General features: G+C 37.5%; 1 protein-coding gene across 4 annotated transcripts in view; it reads right to left on the bottom strand.

Annotated features, from left to right (window-relative positions):
* Positions 1-1,776: 1,776 nt before the first annotated feature.
* RNF38 (ring finger protein 38) overlaps positions 1,777-22,009 on the bottom strand; it is a 104,341-nt gene continuing 84,108 nt past the window's right edge. For all 4 annotated transcript variants that reach the window (XM_054651925.2, XM_077171117.1, XM_054651929.2 and 1 more), the window contains 7 exons: positions 19,295-19,465; positions 17,546-17,707; positions 14,534-14,640; positions 12,894-12,978; positions 11,226-11,347; positions 10,810-10,909; positions 1,777-5,214 (listed from right to left, as the gene is read on the bottom strand). In XM_054651925.2, the coding sequence (XP_054507900.1) occupies positions 5,152-5,214; positions 10,810-10,909; positions 11,226-11,347; positions 12,894-12,978; positions 14,534-14,640; positions 17,546-17,707; positions 19,295-19,465 (810 nt within the window). In that variant the 3' untranslated portion in view covers positions 1,777-5,151. The remainder of the gene's footprint in view (positions 5,215-10,809; positions 10,910-11,225; positions 11,348-12,893; positions 12,979-14,533; positions 14,641-17,545; positions 17,708-19,294; positions 19,466-22,009) is intronic.

Here is a 22,009-nt window from a genome sequence, read left to right as displayed (position 1 = left end):
GATTTTACTTTCTAGTTCCCTGAACAGTCTGCTCTCCTCATGTCCAGAGCTGAGGTTTTGCTGGGATTTTCTCTCAGATCAATGAAGATTTTAACCACTTTGTGGTCACTGTGGCCAAGATGGAGCCAATCTCCACGCATGAGATCCTCTCTGTTGACAAACAGTAGGTCAAGGAGGGAATCTTTCCCAGCTGGCTCCCTTCGCTTCTGTAAAGCTGTCACCAAGGTTTTTAAGAATGTCATGACCTGGGTTGTACCAGCTGTGTGATGGCTCTCAGTGTATTTCTGGCAAGTTGAACTCCCCTATAAGGACAAGGGCAGTTGATTTGGAAGTGTACCCTAGTTCCTCAAAGCACCGTAGATAAGGGAAGATCCTTATGCTGTTAAATAAATACATCTACACCTACCAATGTTAGTAAAGGCTAGAATTAGACAAAAGCTGCAGCAATGCCACTGCTCCTGAAAAGCCAAGCCTGTCTATTGCACATGTAAGACTAAATAAGAAATTAGGAACTCCCATCTTTTCTTAAGCATGCTGTCATTCCTGAATCAGTTGATAAGCACTGTGGGCATGCAAATCACGAATTTGCAAGGCAAATCAGTTGCAAGGAAATACCACATCTAAAAGTCAGATGGTTATGTGCACCACAGTGTGAGAAGGAGGGTTACAGCAGACACACCAGATAGAGAAACTAGAGCTGTAGGCAGTAGTTGAAAGCAAGAAAGGAAAACAGAAGCACAAAAGAGTACACAGGATGCAGTATCTGGTGGCAGTGATATGATTTACTAGAAGTTAGCAACAGAAATTGTCAGGTAATTAATGAGAATGCCAGGAGACTCCCAAGGAGTGGTAACACAGGGTTCTGAGCAAAGACAGACACTGCACAGGCTGAGGAAGAGACTGAAATGCTGTGACACAAAGGTGGGGAGCAGCGACCAGATCAGGAGAGAGAAGCAGGGCAATTCCTCAGGTTAGGACTGGTCATGGCCAAACTACTGATGATACTGGAAGCTTGCTCTGCAATATACTCATGTGCAAAAAATGTGACTTTGCAAGTATCTGAGCTCACAGATTGATACCTTTCTCTTTTCCAACATCTCCCAAAACCAGAAGGTATGTGTGTGAACCTGCATAAGGATTCTCAAAAGTATGAATTAATCTTCAAATGTGTCTGAGTACTGAGAACACCTGCTATAGATGCAGCTATTAAATGTCCTATGTAAATGTAAACCTCTTAAAAAACTACATCTGTCAACTTAGTTTACATTATCTTAAAACCAAAACTCACACAACTCCTTTTTTTTTTCTTTCTTTTTGTTTTTGTTTTACTACCAGTTTCTTGTGTGACCCTGGCTAATGAAACCATTATAATTCTACCATCCCATTATAATAGGATCTATCACCTACTACTGTTAGGGCACTGCAAAAGTGCAACACATCTCTTCTGCTGATTCACAGTGCAAATAGTATGCCTTAGAAGCACCATCATCCCAGCAAAGTTTCTTCTGGCTAAGTAAGTAAGATCTTTAGAGCACAGGGCTTTGAGTAAGTTCAATTCTCAAGCTCTCAGAAATATGGTACAGCATTTCAGATCAGTTTCTGAGGCTCTCTCAACATAAGAATAAAGAAAAAGTTGTGTGCTACAGTTAGGGTGGCAAAACACCTACAACACAAGTGTCTGTTGCCAGTAATATTTCAATTTGCATGATGATGCACAGAAATATGCCCAGTAATAAAAGAAAACCATACACTCCTCAAAGAAAGAACAGGACAAAATTGTGTAAGTGTACATCATACATTTATTACCGAACAACTCTCTCAACTCCAAAATTGGGCACAGGGATTAAAAATAAAAATTCATTGCACTACCTAGTAAAGCATTACTAGTAACTCTCATAAAAAATGTACAAATTTTGTTAAAAATTTATCAAGCCTTCAAATGATTTGGTTACAGATATTTATAATACATTTAAAACTACATGTTAAATGATACAATAGCATATGATTTAAAGAAAACACTTAACAAAATATGATTCCAACAAAAACCATAAGCTTTCATAATAATTAGCAAGTCTGAAACACAAGTAGCAAAATGAGGTAACAATGTACCAAAGGAAAAAACCACAGCTTTTACAAAGGCCCAAAGATAACTCAGTTGAAACTGTTTTCTACAATTAAAATTAAAACAGTTGGTAAATCTCATCCCAAGTATTATGCATTGTATTAAGAGCTGTGAAGTCACATTCAAGAGCCTCTACAAAATGATGTACAATACATGGCCTTACTTCTTTTTCTAAAGAAAGCCAAAAAATGAGACACTGGAATTATCTGTAGGCCTTGATATCCACCAAAATGTCAAATTAAATTGACAGTTTATGCAAAAAAACACAGCAGTGCCAATATGATAAAGCAAATATATTGGAGGTTGTATATTTTTGTTTTTTTGGAGAAGAAAAGAGTAACTGGATGGCAGAAAGGCAATGAACATAAAAGAAGTGTTGCTGAATTCAGGTGCTGTCAGGCACCATGGCAGCTGTGCATAATACATGGCAGTTAAGAGCTGAACATAAATCCCCTGCCCTTGACAGCCACCACAAAAGATGTGGTTGTAGCCTGTCTGAGCTGATTCAAAACATTAAGCATGTGTGCTCTTTGTACACACTGACCACGAGAAGCAAGTCCCCATTCATCCAAGCAAACTGAAGAACCATTCCAGAAGAGATGAGCCATAAGAGTGCAACAATTAATTGCAGGATTTTACCAACTTAGACCCTCCATCTCCTAGACCTCCCACTGTCTCACTGAATTTTAGTGGGGGAAAAGGGACATTTCTCCAGTTCCAGAAAGAGAACTACTTTCCCTTAGCTTCAGAAGTATATATCTTGTTCACTTGTATCAAGTTTAGAAAAAGTACCCTCTTTCCATGCTTTAAACTGAATACTAAACACAGAAATGTTAGTCATGTTTAAATCTGTACATGGATTTTTTCTTTTGCAGTTATATAAAAGAGGCTAAGTTTTGTAAGACATACGTGGCATATGCTTTTTAAACATGATTTTATTTGTTAAAAAAATAAATTTTATTACATGTAATTTAACCTGCTAGGTGCTGTTGTGAAAAGCCTATTCTTTAACTCCACTGGAAGAGAGGAAAAAGAAATTATAGTATTTTGAAGTGGAAATAACAGCATTTTTGTTTATTTAGTTTCCTAACTAAGGACAGGTACAGAAAGGATCACTGTTTTTGAGAACTACCTGCATAACTAAACAGAGGGAAAAACATTTGAAACGGGGCAAAATTGTGCTTTTATTTAGCTGCACCAAGAGCTGTGACTGGTCTGTAAAATCTTCAAAGAGGAAAACCAGCATGGAGAACCTCTAACACTGTTTGAAATTTTAACTGATACTAAAGCATAGCAGCATACAAAAGCATCAGAAATTATAAAGAATAAACTTAAAGCTGAGACTGGCAGCAAGTTGAAGCAATACTGGTAATTGTGCTGCTACTGCAACCAAAGAAATGACACCGAATTGATGAGAAGAATTTCCTTGCAAAAAGTGCATCCTTTTAATAACTGTGGCATATGCAGACCTAAGTATTTTGCTAGAACACATCACAGACATTAACAGTATGAACATTACAAAAAAAGTTCATTTTTTTTCATAGCCCAAATAAAATATTATTCAGAGCACTTGAATAGACATTATCCCCTTTTTTCACAGCACTGTTCTGGAAAGTATTCCAAATTTCTCCTCTAGTGGAGCACTCTGGAAACTTGATTGCAAAAACCTAGGAGTTCCTTCTTCCTATTACACTCATCATGAAATAAGGAAGGGAAAGAAGCAGCATCAGGGCAACTGAGTTCTGCAGGTTATGACCAAAACCTACCTCCTCTTGTGATAGGGTGAAAGAAATATGAAATTCTACTTCTCTGAGAAAACGCTAAAAATGCATTTTATTCATGAAGTCGCAGGAATAAAATTGTAACTTTTTACAAGTTATTTTAGTTACATACCAACTTCCTTGCAGATGACAAAGAACGAAAAGCCAGTGTTTATAAGCTAAAAGATTATGTCCTTAGCAAGTACAATGGGCAAAAGTTAAGAGCTTTTCCACAAGACCAGGACACCCTCAGTGTACTTCCTGCTTCCTTTCATGGAAGAAACACATAACTGGTAAACCCAGTTAGAAAAATTTAAAAGGAAAACGGAAAAACATTGATATATTTCAGCAACTGAAAACACTAATATTGCTAAATGTGATATTGTGACTCTAAATTGATAAAATAACTTGTAAATCAGCCATTTAAAAATCCAGACTTTGTAACATATGATAAAACCCCCAAGGTTACTCATGTAGGAAGAATCAATGCATTCTTTAGTGGTACACACTTAAAGCCTCCAGTGAAGGGGAAGCATAACAGCTGTTTGAATAGTAGTAGGTAGAAAGGTCTTTACACCTGTAAGTACGTTGGGGACAAAATACTAAATGTCTGTAATTGCTGCACCCATTGCATTCAGTGTGCAACTGCAAACACAAGGGAAGGAACCAGTGTACAGTACTAGTACTGTTTAAATAACACACAAGATAATACATTGCAGCATAATTATTACTACACACATACGTTCTCAGTACATGCTGGTATATAGGTTCTCAAACACACAGGCACACCCAGTCACAAGCACACTTCACTCACCCTCTCTCAGGCAAACACACACTCATACCATTCAATCCCACTCACAGTATCTGAAGGCTCTATATAAGGTAGATTGCTATATTGTTTGGAGCTACCACTTTTTTTTTCTTTTTCTTTTATATAAAAGCACATGCGAAAAGATCACATCCACAGTAATCTCGCAGCAATACTTGGAATGATCACACAAAACCCAGGGAATGTTAGTGCACACACAAAATTAAGCTAAAAAAAAAATCTTTGGAGTTCCAATCACACTTGTTAGTATAACAATCCCGTAACTGTGAAGACTAGTTATAAGCTTTATAATTGATTAAGTCACACAGTGCAAAGTAAGGTCCACTGACCCTTTTGTGAAAAGGGTAGGCTGGAAGCCACATGGGTAGGTAAGTTCAATAGAGAGTTCATATATACACGTGACCAGAAACACCCAAACCAGATTTGTGCTCTTAGATTGGTCATTCTGAATCACGATGCACTTCTGAAGCATCAGCTCTACAAATTGGGCAGGTGCGATTTGCCTGTAAAACCAGAAAAACAAAACAGGGTTAACCAGACTGACAAATACATTGTTAAAGTAATGTGTATGTGACACTGACATCTGTGACTGCTGAACAGCAATTCAAGAGAAGACAGAATGTGCTTATGTCTTTTCTTGTTTTGTTATGTTTGAATGGTGTGGTGAGTTTGCAAATTCAAAATTACATTTACAAAAAAATAATTGTGCCTTTTACCTTTAAAGCTGAAGTAAGACAACAAATAAGGCTCTAGCTAAGTGATGGTGGTTTCATTAATGCAGATTCACAATTAGAGAGTATTGCAGTCAGATGGATGTAACTAACAGCCTGTACTGTATGACAAAGAGAAAACCACCAAAACAAACTGAGACACCTTCGGCTCAAATAAACATTTTGTGTGAGGATGTCATATTGTCACAAACTGTACTGATCAGGAATGACACTGTACTTTGTTTATTTGGTTATCATCACAGAAAAACATCAGATAGACTTGGTCAAAGCTGAAAGCAAACAGGGGGAAAAGGGAGGGGCTTTTAGTAAAGGGGAAAGGGAATAAAATAAAGAAAGAAAAGATGACCTGACCAAGCAGATATTCAAATAACACATCCCAGCAGGCCTATATTTAGCTCTTTAGTAAAGCACATATTGAAAGTATGTCCTGTGACTCATTTATTTTTCTAGCTTCCTTAAAAAGTAAGGCAGATAAGAAGTAATATTCCTTAAGCTACTGGGAAAGTATTTCTGCCTTCTCATTCCCCTTTTCAAATACTGGCTAATTTCATTTTAGCAAATAATGAGAAAAAGGCCCAGAAAAATATATAACATCCATGAGTCAATACTTCCCTTGCAAAGGGAAGAGTGAAGAGAGCTCTTCCCTGTCATAAATTTCTATTTCATAGTTACCAAAACTGCAAGATCAACCACTGTACTCCAAGTCTTCTAAGGCAACCAGATTTTTCAATGAAAATACAAATGAAGAGCATCAAGAAGTATGACTATGTAGGCCACAATTCAGAATTCTCTGTCAAATATTTTAAATCCAAAAAATAACCAATCCTATGAAAATACTATGTCATTTTTTACAGTAATGGAAATTAAATTTACAGTATATTTTTCCTGTCAGTTTTCCTGCTGTCAACTGTTAGCACTGTCCATAAATTTTATTGCTTTGTAGTTTTTGTAAATCAGGGATTGGACTATCAATTAAACTTATATTTCTTGCTCTTTCACTAGCAGTTTCAAAATGTCCTTAGTCAGTAATTTAATTTCATCTCATGTGCCTGATTCTAAATATAGCCTGACTGATATAATGTTTAAAATAAAAAGGCATGTTCTTAAACATGGAATTCAGTGGATTAATAAATCAAAACATATTTGCTTAAGTTGGTACTGAAGTAACAACTACTTGCACTACAGACAGCATTCAGTAGGAGTAATTTCCTGACAGGAATTCCAGACATAGACCTACTGTGCCAGGATAAAATGAATACTCATGGACACCAAACCACTGCTTTTAAAGTAACTTTTCATGATTCTACATGAACATCTGCTTTAAATTTAGTTGCATTCTTGTGTCTTTGATTAAATGAATTGCCCCCTCCTGGCATTTTATATGACTCTTTGACACCAAAACAGGAGTGAGTAGGACATAATATTGTAATATGATCTTCTAACTTGCCACTCCTTCAGGCAGAATTAATTTTGGGCTGTAACTATAGAGTGCTGCACAATTAATCGATTAAAAAAAATATTTTATAGAAATTTATAGTTAAAGTGAGCTGCATTTAGAATAATGAAACTCTAGGTCTACTAGAATCCTCTAAAAACCACTGCACTGCTTTGGTGTTAGTCTATCAGAAGTAAGTTGAAGTATAGTTACATTTTGTCTTTTCTTATATATAATACAGCATTTCCTAGTAGGTTAAATATAAGGGCAGGTTGTCCTCTTAACATTGTTCTCAACCCTCAAGGTGAAGACAGGTCATGGTGTCAAGTACTCCTTTGGAATTATGATTTTTATCGTATAGAAGAACACATTTCTCATGTGTGCATACGTGACTAGAGGATATAGGGTAAGAAGGAGCCAAATACTGTGAAACATGGGAACTAGGTATACTACAAAAAGTGAAAGGATAACCTCTCTCCTTTTAATTATATTGTTTCCTTCACACATCTTCTTTGTTAAGTCTTTAAGTTTGCTTACGTAGGAAAGTATTTTAGCTCAAGTGGGCAACTTAATGCACTGGTATAGAACATGTCCTCTTACTTGCTCACCACCCAAAAAGATAGTGTTGTCACATACAAGCCACTATCTAAAAATGTTTTTAGATAGTTTTTTTACTTTGCCATCATCACCAAGAGGCAACCCAAGCAGAGTATTTTTAAAGTACTCAGATTGAATCACTAACCTTTTACTTACATCTTTCACTGAAGTGACATATGATGGAACTTAAAAAAAATTAATTTGACTCCACAGTTCTAGAAATAGTCCTAGATAACAAATACACTCTTCAAAGAAATGAAATTAAATCAGTAAAAAATAGTGACTAACCAATAATATTTTTCTTTGTCTACTTCATGGAATAATATTACAAGTATTGAAAGATAGAATTTTAACTTTCCCTTGTAGAATTTATGATGTTGGCTGGATGATGTGAATTAGGTAGATGTGAACATAATTATACAATCAAGATATATTAAAAAAGCTCTCAAATTCATAAACAAATGGACAGAAGCAAAACTAAAGCACAAAATATTTTCCAGTTATTATCACTTCCAGATATTAGCTTCTTAACTATAACCAAGTTTAGACAGAGGCAGTAACTAAAACAGACTGGTGTTACAGGTAATTTGTTACAGCTTCCAAAGCAAAATAGTTTTTATTTGCAAATATCATCTTCATACCACTGTAACTAAGCCCACATGGTGTATAAGTATTGTCTTAGTGAACTTACACTAAAATGGTTTAAAGTTCTCTATCTTATTTTGCACTCAGCTCTGCAAGTTCTGCTAGGTTTAACTGCACCCCTCTACATTTCGATTGCATATCTTGCACCTAATTCTAAGGACAACCTTTAGAAAATACTACAGGTGAAGATCTGTTAGAAAATGCAGATTCTTTGATGGGACAGGAACATCAGCAAAACTATTTCACTACTAGAACAGTACACTATGATTATGAAAACAGACTAAACTAAATCTGGTTTTTTCACTTTGCAGTTCCAAATTCTATTGCCATGTTCAATTGAAAGGACTAACTCTTTAACTTTTAAAGTAACACACTGAGTCCAAAAGAGACTCCTGAGTGGGATGTCAGGTAAGAAAAGAGCAATAAGATAAAGATAAACGCGCATGATACTTTCCTGACATGTTCCTCTAACTTCCAGGAGTCTGAAGATCAGGGGTTCTATGAATCAGAGGTATATATTTTTTTTGCATTAACAGCCTGGAATGAACTGTCTTTAAAAAAATCCACATAATAAACCTATAGCATCCACTATCTCACAGGCTATGTCAAATGACTTTTTTTTTTTTCTTTCTTTCCATAAAGTGGAGAGAATACTATCCCTGGATTCTCACTGTCCATACCACAACTGACTTAGAGAGTTTCATGCAATGAAAGTTTTACACATATAGTGTGGATGCTGATCGAGAAGAGAAGGGGAACACTGAAGAACACCACTTTGATACATACAGACCATAGTCTTAATTTGTAGTAAGTGAATCAAACTTCATACGTCTAGCAGAGGAAAACTGATAATATTATGCGGAGTGTGTGCATGTGGCTTCTTAGTATGACAAAAAAAACAACAGGTGTTTCGATTACTCTTGCTCATTTTTGAGCATGTATGTGAATTCAGATACTTTTGGACCATTTCTACCAAAAATTAAGAGCATTACAGTTACACTGGCCCTAGATTTTGTAGGAGCTTTAGACTTAGACTACTATGTGTTGCAGTGTGACGCCATTTCCTGTTTCACCTATCCCAACCCCCCAGGTGTGCCAACCTCTCCTTTCCTCTCCCCATTTGCCCTCCTGCTGAGAGCTGTCCATCAATCTTAACATTCCAGCAAGGGCATCATGTGGTTGCAGAAGTTCAAAAGATGCCCCTCAGGTCTGGGCTCATTGGCCTGTCCAAGTGTCTGTATCCCTTGAGCCTTCCCCTCCTCACACCTGGTTGGCCCTCACCTGTCCCTTCCCCTCCCCCTGTCCCTGGGCTTAAAAGGAGACGGGACCATGCGGTTGGGATTCTGTTGGGAGCTGTTACAAGATTCAGAGGTCTGTCATCCTGGAATAAAACTCTGGATTAAAACTTTACAGCAGAATCCTCTCCTTTTTCTCTTCACCATCGCCTGAACCTTTTCCACCAGAGGTAAACTGAGTTTCTACTATGCCTGGATTTGTTCCGAGTGCTGAGCTGCAGCATCCAGCCAGCCAAAGGTGTCTCTGAGGTGAAACACCACAGCTGCTGCCTTTGGTCCAGCAGCAAGGGTCAGACGAGCCCAGGCACGACACACCTGGAAATATTGGGATTAATATTCCATAACTATGGGTATTGTAGCCAAATGGCAATTTGACACCCCATTTTTTCAAATCCTTCTCATTATTCTTGGTATCTTCTTAGGAAAAAAAATACTGTCAATATTGACTTTCCACTGCATATTTTAGCACTTGCCTAAGATATGATGCCATATTTATGATGCCATAAAGGCAAGGGAGTTTTATTTCTTTTTCCAAAACAACAAACACCATCTGTAATTTTCTAGGGACCATATCAACAGAGGATCACTGCAGTTTCCAATGTTCCACATGACAGACTAAATCGATTAAAGCTGAATAGAATAAAATAGTCGAAAAACTGAAGCAAGATGGGAATCAATACCTTGCTAGCAGTAGATCTGGCTCAATGTAGCCTGTAGAAATGTCTGCCATAATCTACTTGTATTTCTTGTTCTTCTCACCTTCTGCACAGCTGCTATTTAATAAGTGCTCTTCCTGGGTGGTCCTGACGCTTGAGCCTTTCTGTTTTGCTCAAATCCTCTTGGATGGGTAAATTATTTTGTAAAACTGTACTTTCTATTTGTATATATTACATTTCTTTATATATGCATACACATAAATGTACATGTGTAATCCACTTTATTTGCCCCAGAAACCAACATGAACAGCAAAGTGGGGAAGGAAATCTGTTGGTACTCATTCTTGCTAGGCAAGCTATGTAAAACAGTTGAAGCCACCATCATCACCAAGCTCTGTATCATACCTCCTATATTATTTACTTTTTCTCAAGTCTTCTTTAATGTTGTGTAATAGTCAAATGCACAGTTACTGTTTTAAGCAAATGGAAGAGAGTAAGAGCTGTAAATGAAAACAACTGTATTCATATTAATTTTCCATTGTGCCAAATATTATGAAGAAACAGTCTTCATCAATTATTAGAATAATATAATACCTAGGCAGTGGTTCCATTCTGCTGCCTTTTTGAGTATCAGAAACACAAAACAAGATGAAATGAAGCATAACAGCAAAATATCCCCACCCTCTCCTAACAAAACCACATAATCAATTTCATCCAAGACAGGATTACATTTTCTTACCTTCAGCCATTTATCAACACACTTGGCATGGAACTCGTGGTTACAGGGTAAGACTCTAAGTAGCTGCCTTGACTCAAAATCACACATGCACACCACACATCTAAAAAAGACAATGAAGTTCAAATGTATCTGGTATGTAAGAACAACAAATATGCATTCCATACAAAACCTTAGAGGTATGAATGCAAGACAGTGGCTATTTTACTCCTTCAGTAGCTACAGTGATCTACATCTGACAATGGAAACTGAGAACTGACTGTGGGATTCTATGGGTGTTTTCTTTTTTTATTTACTGTGCTTTCACATCACAAATCAGGTATTCTTGCTCTTCTACCTTGCTGTGACTGCAAGCTAAAGAAATTAAAATCAAGCCAACCTAAATTATGGATACTTGAAAGAGACCACTGTATACTTACAATGTCTGCTCTGACTGGTGATTGTTTGGATTGAATCTGTAGGATGGAAGCTGCTCAATGTCAGCTTTTGTTAATCCCCGTGGTTTGGCTTCTCCCAGACGTTCTGCCAAATTCAGCAGTGCCTGCAAAACATGGAAACCAGACATATAAAAATTCACTGATCAAACAGGCTCTGTTTCCATTAATGTTGGCACTACCATCAGATCTCACTATACCAGCTGCTAGCACAAAACACCCTTCTATCAATAAATGTTTAGAACCTTAGTTCTCCCACACAATACAAGCTCCTTAGAAAGTCTTTCAGAGCTTAACCATCTTTATAATGATGTAAGATATTTTCTCTGGGATTTCAAAACCCACCTCCCAAGAGGACATGGGTTTTGAAATCCCATCCCAGAGGGACTGGGATCCATCCAAGGACCCAATTTCCAATTAGTCCTGTGACTGAATAACTAATTCACTTCTGAGTGATCACCTCACCCTGCTATGCAATTAACAGTGCTGGTAATTGTCAGAAAGAAATTGTCAACTAATTTACTTCGTTAGAATATGTGAATTTGGTCTTGTGAGAGAAACCATAAATTTAATGGGACAGTTTATGATTCCCATTCTGTGTCTTGGGCTAGTTGAATTAAAATATAGAGACTTTAGCCTCAGTCTGGAAAACAAATACATATCATCAAACGTTAGGCGCTTTTTTGGCTGCTCATTTTTATGTTAATTTTCTGTAAGCCAACGATTGCAACTAAAATCCTTTCATGTATATAATTTGCAATCTGTCATGTATTTAACTCACACTCCTTCATGAGGGGCATAGGAAACAACATCAGTGTGATAGACAATCAATGGAGAGAAAAGATACTGTGAAAGCTGCAAATGGTATTGATTTCTTACACTACTGAACCTAGGGCCCAAATTCTCAGAAGGCAATGCTGTTTCTGAATCACCACAGAAGCACTCATTGTTAAACTGAAGATGTGCAACTTATTAAAGAAGCACTCATTGTTAAACTGAAGATGTGCAACTACACAAGTATCTTAATGAGAGCACAGGCAAAGAGATGCTGAAGTCAGGGTAAATGATGACTAACTCAAGAGAAATCAAATGGAATCCATTAGCTTCAGAACCAGCAAAGAAACAACAGTTGGAACAGCCCCATAATTATCTAGGATATTGAAGAGGGTTCTGCATCTCTAGATGTGAATTACCATCCCCTCCAGAGGGCAAGATGAAAAGGCAGTAAGGTAATTTTATAAATATGTTTAGATTAATTAATCCTATTATATTAAAACTATTCTGAAAGTTATACCCATAAAACCAGTAACTTACCCTTTTCTTTTGAAAGTGCTTCACTTCTGTTTGGTATTTAAAATCAATTAAATTTTGAAAGGAGAAGAGTAGCATGGAGAACATAAAGTTGAACAATTTAATGATTACTAGCCTGGAAAGGGGAATTCTGAGAGCAATAGACAAGAAAGAAAGCTAAACATTTCTAATATTCAGTATTACAAAAAAATCTGAAAGGACCAGTTTTGGATTCTGTCTTCATAGTCACTACACATTTATTTGAAAAGCAAAACCAGGATTAAAAGCAAAATATAATAAAATTTTATCTATTGCTTGAGCTAACATCTGTTCTTTAAAGATAGTTGTAGTTCACACACCAACCTCATAGTTTTCTACCTCTCCATCTTCCACATCCAACTCAAAGCTGAAAGCTGGTCCAACTGCTGGTGGCACTGGGAGCATTGATCTACCACGAGAGCAAACAAGGATAAGGTTCAGCATCTTGCTGAAGGAAAGCACAGAAACATCTGGCAGAGGTAAAGTAACCTTTCTGATGCCCCTCAAATCAACATGTTCTCAGAACTGGCAAAAATGTTGTGTTTGAAGTCAAGAACAGATATTTGAAGTGAAAGAGTCACAGAAAAATGCTTTTTCTGCTAACTTTCTGATATTGGGAGTGCTGACCTTTTAACTGCATGTGTGCTTCGCTTGACACTTTTAACCAAGCTCAGCTTTATTACAAAAACCAACCTCTTAATTATCACAGAATATGGAGACCTAAAACTGACAAAAAAAAAAATTACATTCTGCTTTTAAATATGCTTTATTTCCTTAAGTGGATAAAAGACCATCAAAGAGGAATACAAAGTCCATTTAGATCTGCAACATAAAAGTCTTGCAACTTCTGCAAGCCTAAACCACAAAAGTGAAGATAAATAGGATTTGTACCGGACAAACCCATCCTGAAGGCAAGCACAAATTCACTTTCTCATGTACTGTGATGCTGGTAAAAGCAGAATCCCTTCAGACTGAGAGATCAGAGAGATGTTTTTCTGGTTGTATATTCAGTAAATCTTTTTACCCCCCCTCAAGGTAGTACAATGGGTCAAAACTTCATCCACAGACATGGAAATCACAAATTCAAAGCACTAATACAGTGGAATCAGGAATTACTGTGCCACATCATGTCCTCAATGAATAGGCAAGAAGCTATGACACTACTCTCAAATTGCAAGACGAAAAGTTGAACAACTTCGCTGAATCAGATTTCTGGTGCCATTTTCATGCCACGTCTGACATTGCACAGAGAGAATCTACAGATCTGGTGTCAGTGCTTGATTATTTCCTTGTCAGTGTCACCTCTGCCACCAGAAACTTAATCTTTTTTTTCTAAACATTTAATTCTTACTTCTAGTACAGAACACAGAAGACTAATACATGTCATAGACCCAAACTCTCTTCCAGAGAGTCTACCATAACACACTACAGATAGTTCCTAAATGTTAATTGTCTCACATCTTTTCCAGAAACAGCTACTCAGAGGCAGAACAAAAATGTGACAGCTGTGATAGAGTAGCACTTAAGCCAATAAAGCCAATAAAGAGTAACACATCACAGAAGTCCCCACTCTTGTGTTTTACAATTAAGAACCAAACCAAATTTATTCCATAAATGAAGACTCTTATAACTTGATCCTACAGTGTAACTATGCCTCTGTAAGAGTATCATAGAACTATGATTTAAAATCTGTTGAAGATTTTACCAAGAGTTCAGAAAAAAGAGGCTACTGTGCCTCAAAATACCTACAAAAATACACTGGACGAAACTGTTCACTTAAATCTTTTCTTGCTCAGTGGTGTTGGTTATTAAAAGTAAGCTGAAAAGTTTACACATAAATCAAAGTTTTCCTCTGAGACAGGTGAAATATGCCTGGTCTCTGGTAGAGTCCAACCATAAAAAGTGCCAAGATGCTTTCTGACTTCTTAATAGCCTACATGGAAGCAAATGTACTTTTCACTTACAGCACATAAGGTAATAGGCTGGGATGGTAAGGGTGTGGTGGTATTGGCTGCTGTGATCGGTATCTGCTGCGCCCTGTGAGTCTTCGAGGCATAAAAGGTGGGTAAGGCTGCAAGAAAGAAGAAAATAAGCTTCAACTCAAACTTGCAGAACTGGAACTTGTGTCCAGTTCTGGGCTTCCCAGCACAAGACAGACCTGGACATACTGGGGAGAGTCCAACAAAGGGTCACTAAGATGGGACTGAAGCATTTCATGTGTGCAAGAATGCTGAAACAGCTGAGCCTGTTCAGCCTGGAGAAGAGAGGGCTCGGGGGGATCCTGTCAATATATCTAAATACCTGAAGGGAGGGCACAAAGAAGGCAGAGCCAGGCTCTTTTCAGGGGTGCCCAGTGGCAGGACCAGAGACACTGGGCACAGACTGAAACACAGGAGGCTCCAGGTGAACATCAGGAAACACTTCTTTACTCTGAGGGTGACTGAGCACTGACACAGGTTGCTTAGGGAGATGGTGGAGTCTGCCTTCCTGGAGATGCTCAAAAGCTGGCTGGACATAGTCCTGGACACCCAGTTTAGCAGGCCCTGCTTGACCAGATGACCTCCCTTCCAACCTTATCCAGTCTGTAAGCCCATCATTCTACATTTTCTATTCTTAATCAATAATGAAATAATGACATTCACTTTCAATAAAGCATTATTTAAAAAATTTTGCCTCTGCTAAAATCCAACAGAATCTCAGCCTCAATTTGAAATGACTATTCCCATCTATTATATACAATCATACCCATTAATGTGAAAAAGTGGTAATATACAACAGAAATCCCTACAAGTTCTTGTGTGTTTAGTCTACAGTCAGTACAGTTTGGGAAACAGGACATGAATTGCTGAACCTCTTCTAAATATAAAAGGCTCAGGTGCTCTTATGCAGGCCTGTGGATAAGCAGTTGAGTAAAGAAGCCCTTAAAAAACTCTTTAAAAATGAGAATTTAAAAAAATCTCTTTTAAAAATACCTAACTTTTAAGCAGTGTTTTTTTTTTTTATTTAGGCTTAAAGGCTTGAAGCCTTTGAGGTGTATGTAGAAGGTTTAATCAGTACAACTTCTGTAGCTGAACCATACATAGAGAGACACTCAAGCACAAAGTTTCCATGCATTCATTCTATGGATAAATCAGGGCACTTTTTGTCATCTTTTACTAAAATCGTTTACTAAAAGCTGGTTTTGTATTTTCTACAATTAATGTTCTTGAATTTTTTCAAAATTCATGTATCTCTATTAAATTCATATCTGAGGGCCTTAAGACTTTTTTTTTGAAACAAAGAACACTCCAAGCCTTTACTAACACATTTTTCTTCTTACATGTTTGAAATTTGAAAGCACAAGAGCCCAACACTCCCAATGATTAACCTAAAATCCCCTAATTTTACAACAGAAACATTATAATTAGGTAGCCACAGTCATACATAAAATTAACATGTGAATATGAACATATGAATATAAGAACAATACAAAAGAGCCAGGTTCCTTTTGGTTGGAGTCTCAAACTAGACATATGAAATCTTAATTTTACTGCTTTGTGAATTCTACAATCCGAAAACATAATTAGAAACTGTTGTGTTCACTGAAAGAAAAAGAATCAGAAATGCATTTATTCCATTCTAATGTTAATGCAAATAAAGCTTTGTAAAAATTTAGTATTACTTTATAAAAGGCCACATGGTTACTTGTAATATGTCTCTATTCTACTCCTTAGCAATAAACAACGCAGAGTTGAAGCATCAGTGAGGACAAATGCTACGATCTGCACAAAATGGTAACTATGTTCCCGATCTGCTTTAACAACCAAACTTAAAAATTAAAAGGTCTGAGTCCAAGCAAAACATGTATGATTAGATTAATTCATCTAACAAGCATACTGAATAAAATACAATCAGTTTATGGAAGCTTTCAAGTGTCCTGGACTCCAGAGTGTCTCATAGTGCCTGAAGACTTCATTGAAAATCTGTACACCTTTAGATTAGGAGTAAGTAGATCACTTTTTGAAATGGTGGACATTTACTTGAACCTTTACAAAAACTGCAAGCAACCATTTGATTAGGCTCTGTGATTTCAAGAAGAGTAATTGAAGACAAAGTATCTGTCGGTTCTGCAGCTGCAGGGCCTAAAATTTAATTATTATTTAAAATTTAAATAACAATATGGCCCATAAACCACTGACAACTTGATGTACATGTCAGACAATAAAAATTTCAGCACCTAAACTTGGGATCTAGCTATTTCTCCCAGCATCACACAGGCAGGAGAGGGGGTATTTTGGTTTTTTTAAAGAAGTGACCCACACAAAACCACAACAACAAAACCATGACACATCTCAAGACTAGTATAATTACAAATTGAAGTACTAGACAAAGATCCTAGAAGTAGCACCAGTGGACACACCACAGAAGCACATGATTCAGCAAAATCCAACACAGACTTTATCCTGCACCCCTTTTAATTTTATTTTGTGCTGCTGCAGTTGAACTGCCTGTTGATCCCCTGAAAGCTGAGTTAAATCAAGCTTTATAACATGGCTATCTTTATAATATATGGTGTAGTCTGAATTATGGAAGCACTCTACAACTGCTTAAAAAGAACTGTTTTTAACACATTCTGGCTTTCCTGAGCTGTGGAAACTCAACATATGATGAAGAATTAACTAAAAGTGGTAACAGTTTTTCTGAACTATACTAACCCATACCTGCAGTAGAAATCCTGGACTATGTGAAGACATGGAAAGTTTTTTAAGTAAATGCTGCTGCACTCTGCAGATGTTACTGGAAATAATTTGCTGGTGTCATTAAATTACTCTTAACTTGATTAACTTAGGCTTAAAGAAAATACCAAAATATACAGCTATTCCAATAATGGAATATGATTGCAAAAGCACGACTTGTCAACAATATGTACTACAGAATAAAGCTCAAGAATGTCAATGTAGTGTGAAAGAGAATGTAGCATAGAAAACAATACTTACTACCCCAAATGACACCTCCTGGTGTAATGGATCATGGGCTAAGAATTGAAGAGGAGCTGAGGGAGGCAACGTTGGTGGATGGGCTGAGGGAGGGTATGTAAAACCTCCTACAGGAAGATGTTCTCCAAGCAATTCTACATCATTTTCTATCCTTTGAAGTGGCTACAAAAAAAACCAGAGATAGTCTTTGTTGCAATAACAGAGATGAAATTTTCTCCCCAATAAAGAACTGCAGTCCCAGCTGTGCTGCCATGATCAATTTTATAGTAACTCTGTGAGCAATTCCTAGGTCATTAACACTACCCAAAAGAGCAAAGACAACACTACACATTTGATATAAATTCACCTTTTCCAGCTAGCCATGCTTATAGGCCAGGAATTTATGCGATCTAGCAAATATAGGAGTGGCTGTAATTTCCTGTATCTTGCATTTTTCAGGACAAATATTTGTTCTCCTTCTTGCCAGGCTGCTCTCACTGTATAACTATGCGAGAGAAAAAAATAAACAACCATAGACAAGAACTGAAATTGTGCCAGAAAAATTGAAAAGTGGAGGGGAATCATGGTCGTTCCAGCAGATGAAACTGATAATGATATCCAGAAAGCAAGCAGATGCTTTCCTAGGAGGATCATGCAAGCAGTGCTAACAAGCAGTCCTGAGGTTTCAGAAGCATGGGATTCCAGATTGGTTTTGTTGCTTGTCAAATCTAATTAAAATGCCCAAGAAACAACAAGGAATTCTTAGTGTTTCACAAATACACCATTCTGTTATTGATACTGAATTTCACCATTTCAAGAAATTCAGCTAAGAAAGCCACCTTGTGGAACCAAAGGAATTTACTATTTTTCTGTTATACAGAACAAAATATTCTTAAATCACTATGATGCAAGCTTTTTGGCAAAGCTGAAAGCAGACAGGCAAGCCTAGTTAAAAATTCAAGTAAGCAACTCAAGGTAAAACCTGAGTCCATAAATTTTCTAAAGCTAAGTCTTGCAAAGATTTCTACCACAAAGAACCACTTTGTTAGGATGATGGAAACTGTTCTCCCATCATTGTAATGAGGTGATTACAATCCTATCCACACCAGAGACACGGCATGAAGGAGTCTCAGCAATGTTTGCAATAATAAAGCTATATCCTATTTCTGTGTTACTGAAATATCTGCATCTTCTATGCACCAGGGCAAACAAGTACTCAGATAACCACACAGAAAGAGTGGTAGGCCAGAATTGTAAACCTGATTTCCCTCTAAATCCAAAACAGGGTCACATTTTTTCATGTCTGCATAGCCCATTTCACCAACCCAAATCTCCTTAAGCAACATCAGTAATTTTCATAAGTGTAAAGAAAATGTCCTAGAGAAAGGACTGGTTATTTAAAAATTAATGAAGAATACAAAAGAAACTAAAATAAAAGCAACATTTTGCTTTTTTCTCCGCTAAGCTTTTCTCTGAGATGCCTACTACGCTCTCACAACCTCCTCTGGATTCTGTTCTACCTCCTGGGAAAGAAATAACTGATGGTGAAGGAAATACCCATCTTTCTGAGAGAAGTAAAAGCGTATGGACAAACACTACAGGCAATGATGAAACCTGAAGTGAAACCTGAACTTCAGAAGTATTTTTTCATCTTCATACCAAGCTGCTACAATTTGAAAAAAAATCCTTGTTTCCTCAATCAGGTATCAGTACTATGTGCCCATCCAGCCCACCAGTTCTACTGAGAGTGGGGTAAGAAGCATTACTTACCGACCGTGACTGTTGTGCTTGGAAAGGAACAAATTGTCCTGGAGGAGGTAAGTGAGGAGGGTGGTGTGTAGAGATATGAGGAGGATGCAAAAGGAATGGGTCACTAGAAATGAGGGGTGGAAATGCTGCATATGGGACAGGTAGGTGCTGGACTGAGCACGCCTGAAGCATCTGAAATACAATGAAAACAATACATTTTTGTAGCACAAACATTCCCTACACAATGTTCCATATTCTACGTATTTATTACAGAAAGATATAATTTGTAAGAGAACAGTTCTTCACCCTTGTTGAAAAAGCCTCCAAACTACACATAAAAAAGATTTCATTCAAATACCCAAGGAACAGCGATTACTACAGAACAGGCTCTAGGAAGTAGCATAGTATGATATCTGCCAGGTGCTCATGGGGTCATCAGGAGACTGGATTTTCCATACTCCAGGACCAGACAAGCTCCTAAGTGATGAACAGATACAACTATCCTAGTAATTTTATTTTTCCCCCATATCATTATCAAAACAACATGCCAAAGCAATGGTCTTGCAAGCACTATAAGCTCTAGATGCAGATGAGGGAGTCAGCTGTCAGACTGTGCCTAAAGACCTCTGTTGCCTCATATACAATGAATAATTCATATAGTCTGCTTTCTTTTGCACTTTTGGGCGAATCCTATGCTCTAAAAGCAGCTCCCTAGTGACAGATACTACAGAAAATAGCTCTTTTTCTCTCCTCCTTTAAATACCTGACAAAAAAGCAACTTTCAGCACTAATGTTTGAACAATAAAATGCTGAAAGCACTGCAGGGGAACAGGAATGTACTTTGTGGCATTGTTCAGTTTTACTTCCAACTTTATATATGGAGGAGCAAGGAACCTGCAATCTCCTTTTTGTTGCACTTTGAACTGTTATGAGAATGTCAGGCATTTCTTTTACACTTTTAACAATTACAAGAGCATTTAATTAAGATATTCATTATCAAATCTTGAAAAGTAAGATCACCCAGTTTTGATCTTTTACTTTTTTTTTTAAATTATCATATCACACAGCATACATTTACATATTGACTATAATAGCATAAAATGGTAAAAGGAATGAATTTAAAATTAGATTTCAGTAGTGGAGGTGAAACTATCATCTCAATTTGCTATGATCATGACCAAACATAAACCTCCAAATGCACCAGAATACTAGTAGATGAATTTGATCCAACTACTATTTTTAATTTAAATGCTGACCATACTTTTCCCTCAGTTACTACATAATTTTTTCTAAAAAATAAATACCATAAACAAGTGTTTCTATGCTTATAATACCTTTTTATTGTATTTTACTAAATTGAAAACTGTCCTCTGAAATAGCTGAAGATAAATTTGCAGGTAGAACATCTCACAGTCTTCTTCAAAACATGCGATTCTTTGGGAAACACTGAAATAGGATTCTACATGGTAGAGATTACCATAGCTCCTATATAGGTTTGCAAATGTTTGATTTGTGCTATTCCCATGTCACTTTTTAAAGCTAGAGCAAATGAGGTGACACTAACTTCAAAGCAGAAAGAAATGAAAATTACCTATTTATTCATTCAAGCTTTAGAAAAGTTCTTCAGCTTGACCAAATCGTAGAATGACCTGGGTTGGAAGGCACCTTAAAGATCATTTTGTTCCAAACCCCCTGCCATGGGCAGGGACACCTTTCACTAGACCCAGTTGCTCAGAACTTCATCCAACCTGGCCTTGAATACTTTCAGGTATGTGGCATCCATAACTTTTCTGGGCAACCTGTTCCAGTGCCTTACCATCCTCACAGTAAAGAACTTTTTTTTCCTAACATATAATTTAAACCTACTCTTTTTCAGTTTAAAGCCATTCCACATCTTGTTCTGTCACTACATGCCTTTGTAAGAAGTCTCAGTCCACCATTTTTTTAGGTTCCCTTCAAGTATCTGAATTAAGGTACCCCAAAGCCTTCTCTTTTCCAGGCTGAACAAACCCAATTCTCTCAGCCTTTCCCCATAGGAGAGGTGCTCCATCCCTCTGATCATCTTGGTGCCCCTCCTCTGGACTCATTCCAACAGTTCCATGTCCTCCCTGTGCTGGGGCCCCAGAGCTGGATGCAGGGTTCCAGGTGGGCTCTCACCAGAGCAGAGCAGAGGGGCAGAATCCCCTCCCTCCCCTGCTGCCCACGCTGCTCTGGATGCAGCCCAGGACACGTTTGGCTCTCTGGGCTGGGAGTGCCCATGGCTGGGTCATGTGCAGCCTCTCACCCAGCAGCACCCCAAGTCCTTCTCACAGGGCTGCTCTCCATCTGCTCATCCCCAGCCTGTGCTGGTACAACCCAGGAGCAGCACTTTGTGTTTGGTCTTGTTACACCCCATGAGATTTCATATAAGCCCATTTCTCAAGTTTGTCCATGTCCCTCTAGACCCATCTTGGTCTCTGAAGAACTTTTAAAACTGATAAAGGTGTTTAATAAATGGCATTTGTTTATTTCATAGTTACACGTGCAGTGAGATAGACAAATATTGTGAAAATGACCTGGGAAAAGGAAACTGGGAAATTCACAGATGTAGCTGGGGAGCAAAGTGACATGCTGGAGGGCACGTGCTACCTTGAGATATATTTTTATAGGCTGGAGAAATTGGCTGACAGGAATGATTTAAAGTTCCAAGGTAAATGTGAATTCTGGCAGTGGAAAAAGAGTAATTCATGGATCAGG

This window comes from Agelaius phoeniceus, chromosome Z (assembly GCF_051311805.1).
Source record: "Agelaius phoeniceus isolate bAgePho1 chromosome Z, bAgePho1.hap1, whole genome shotgun sequence".
NCBI classification, from domain to species: domain Eukaryota; kingdom Metazoa; phylum Chordata; class Aves; order Passeriformes; family Icteridae; genus Agelaius; species Agelaius phoeniceus.
Note: the sequence above shows the minus strand (reverse complement) of the source record. Positions and strands in the feature narration are given on the sequence as shown.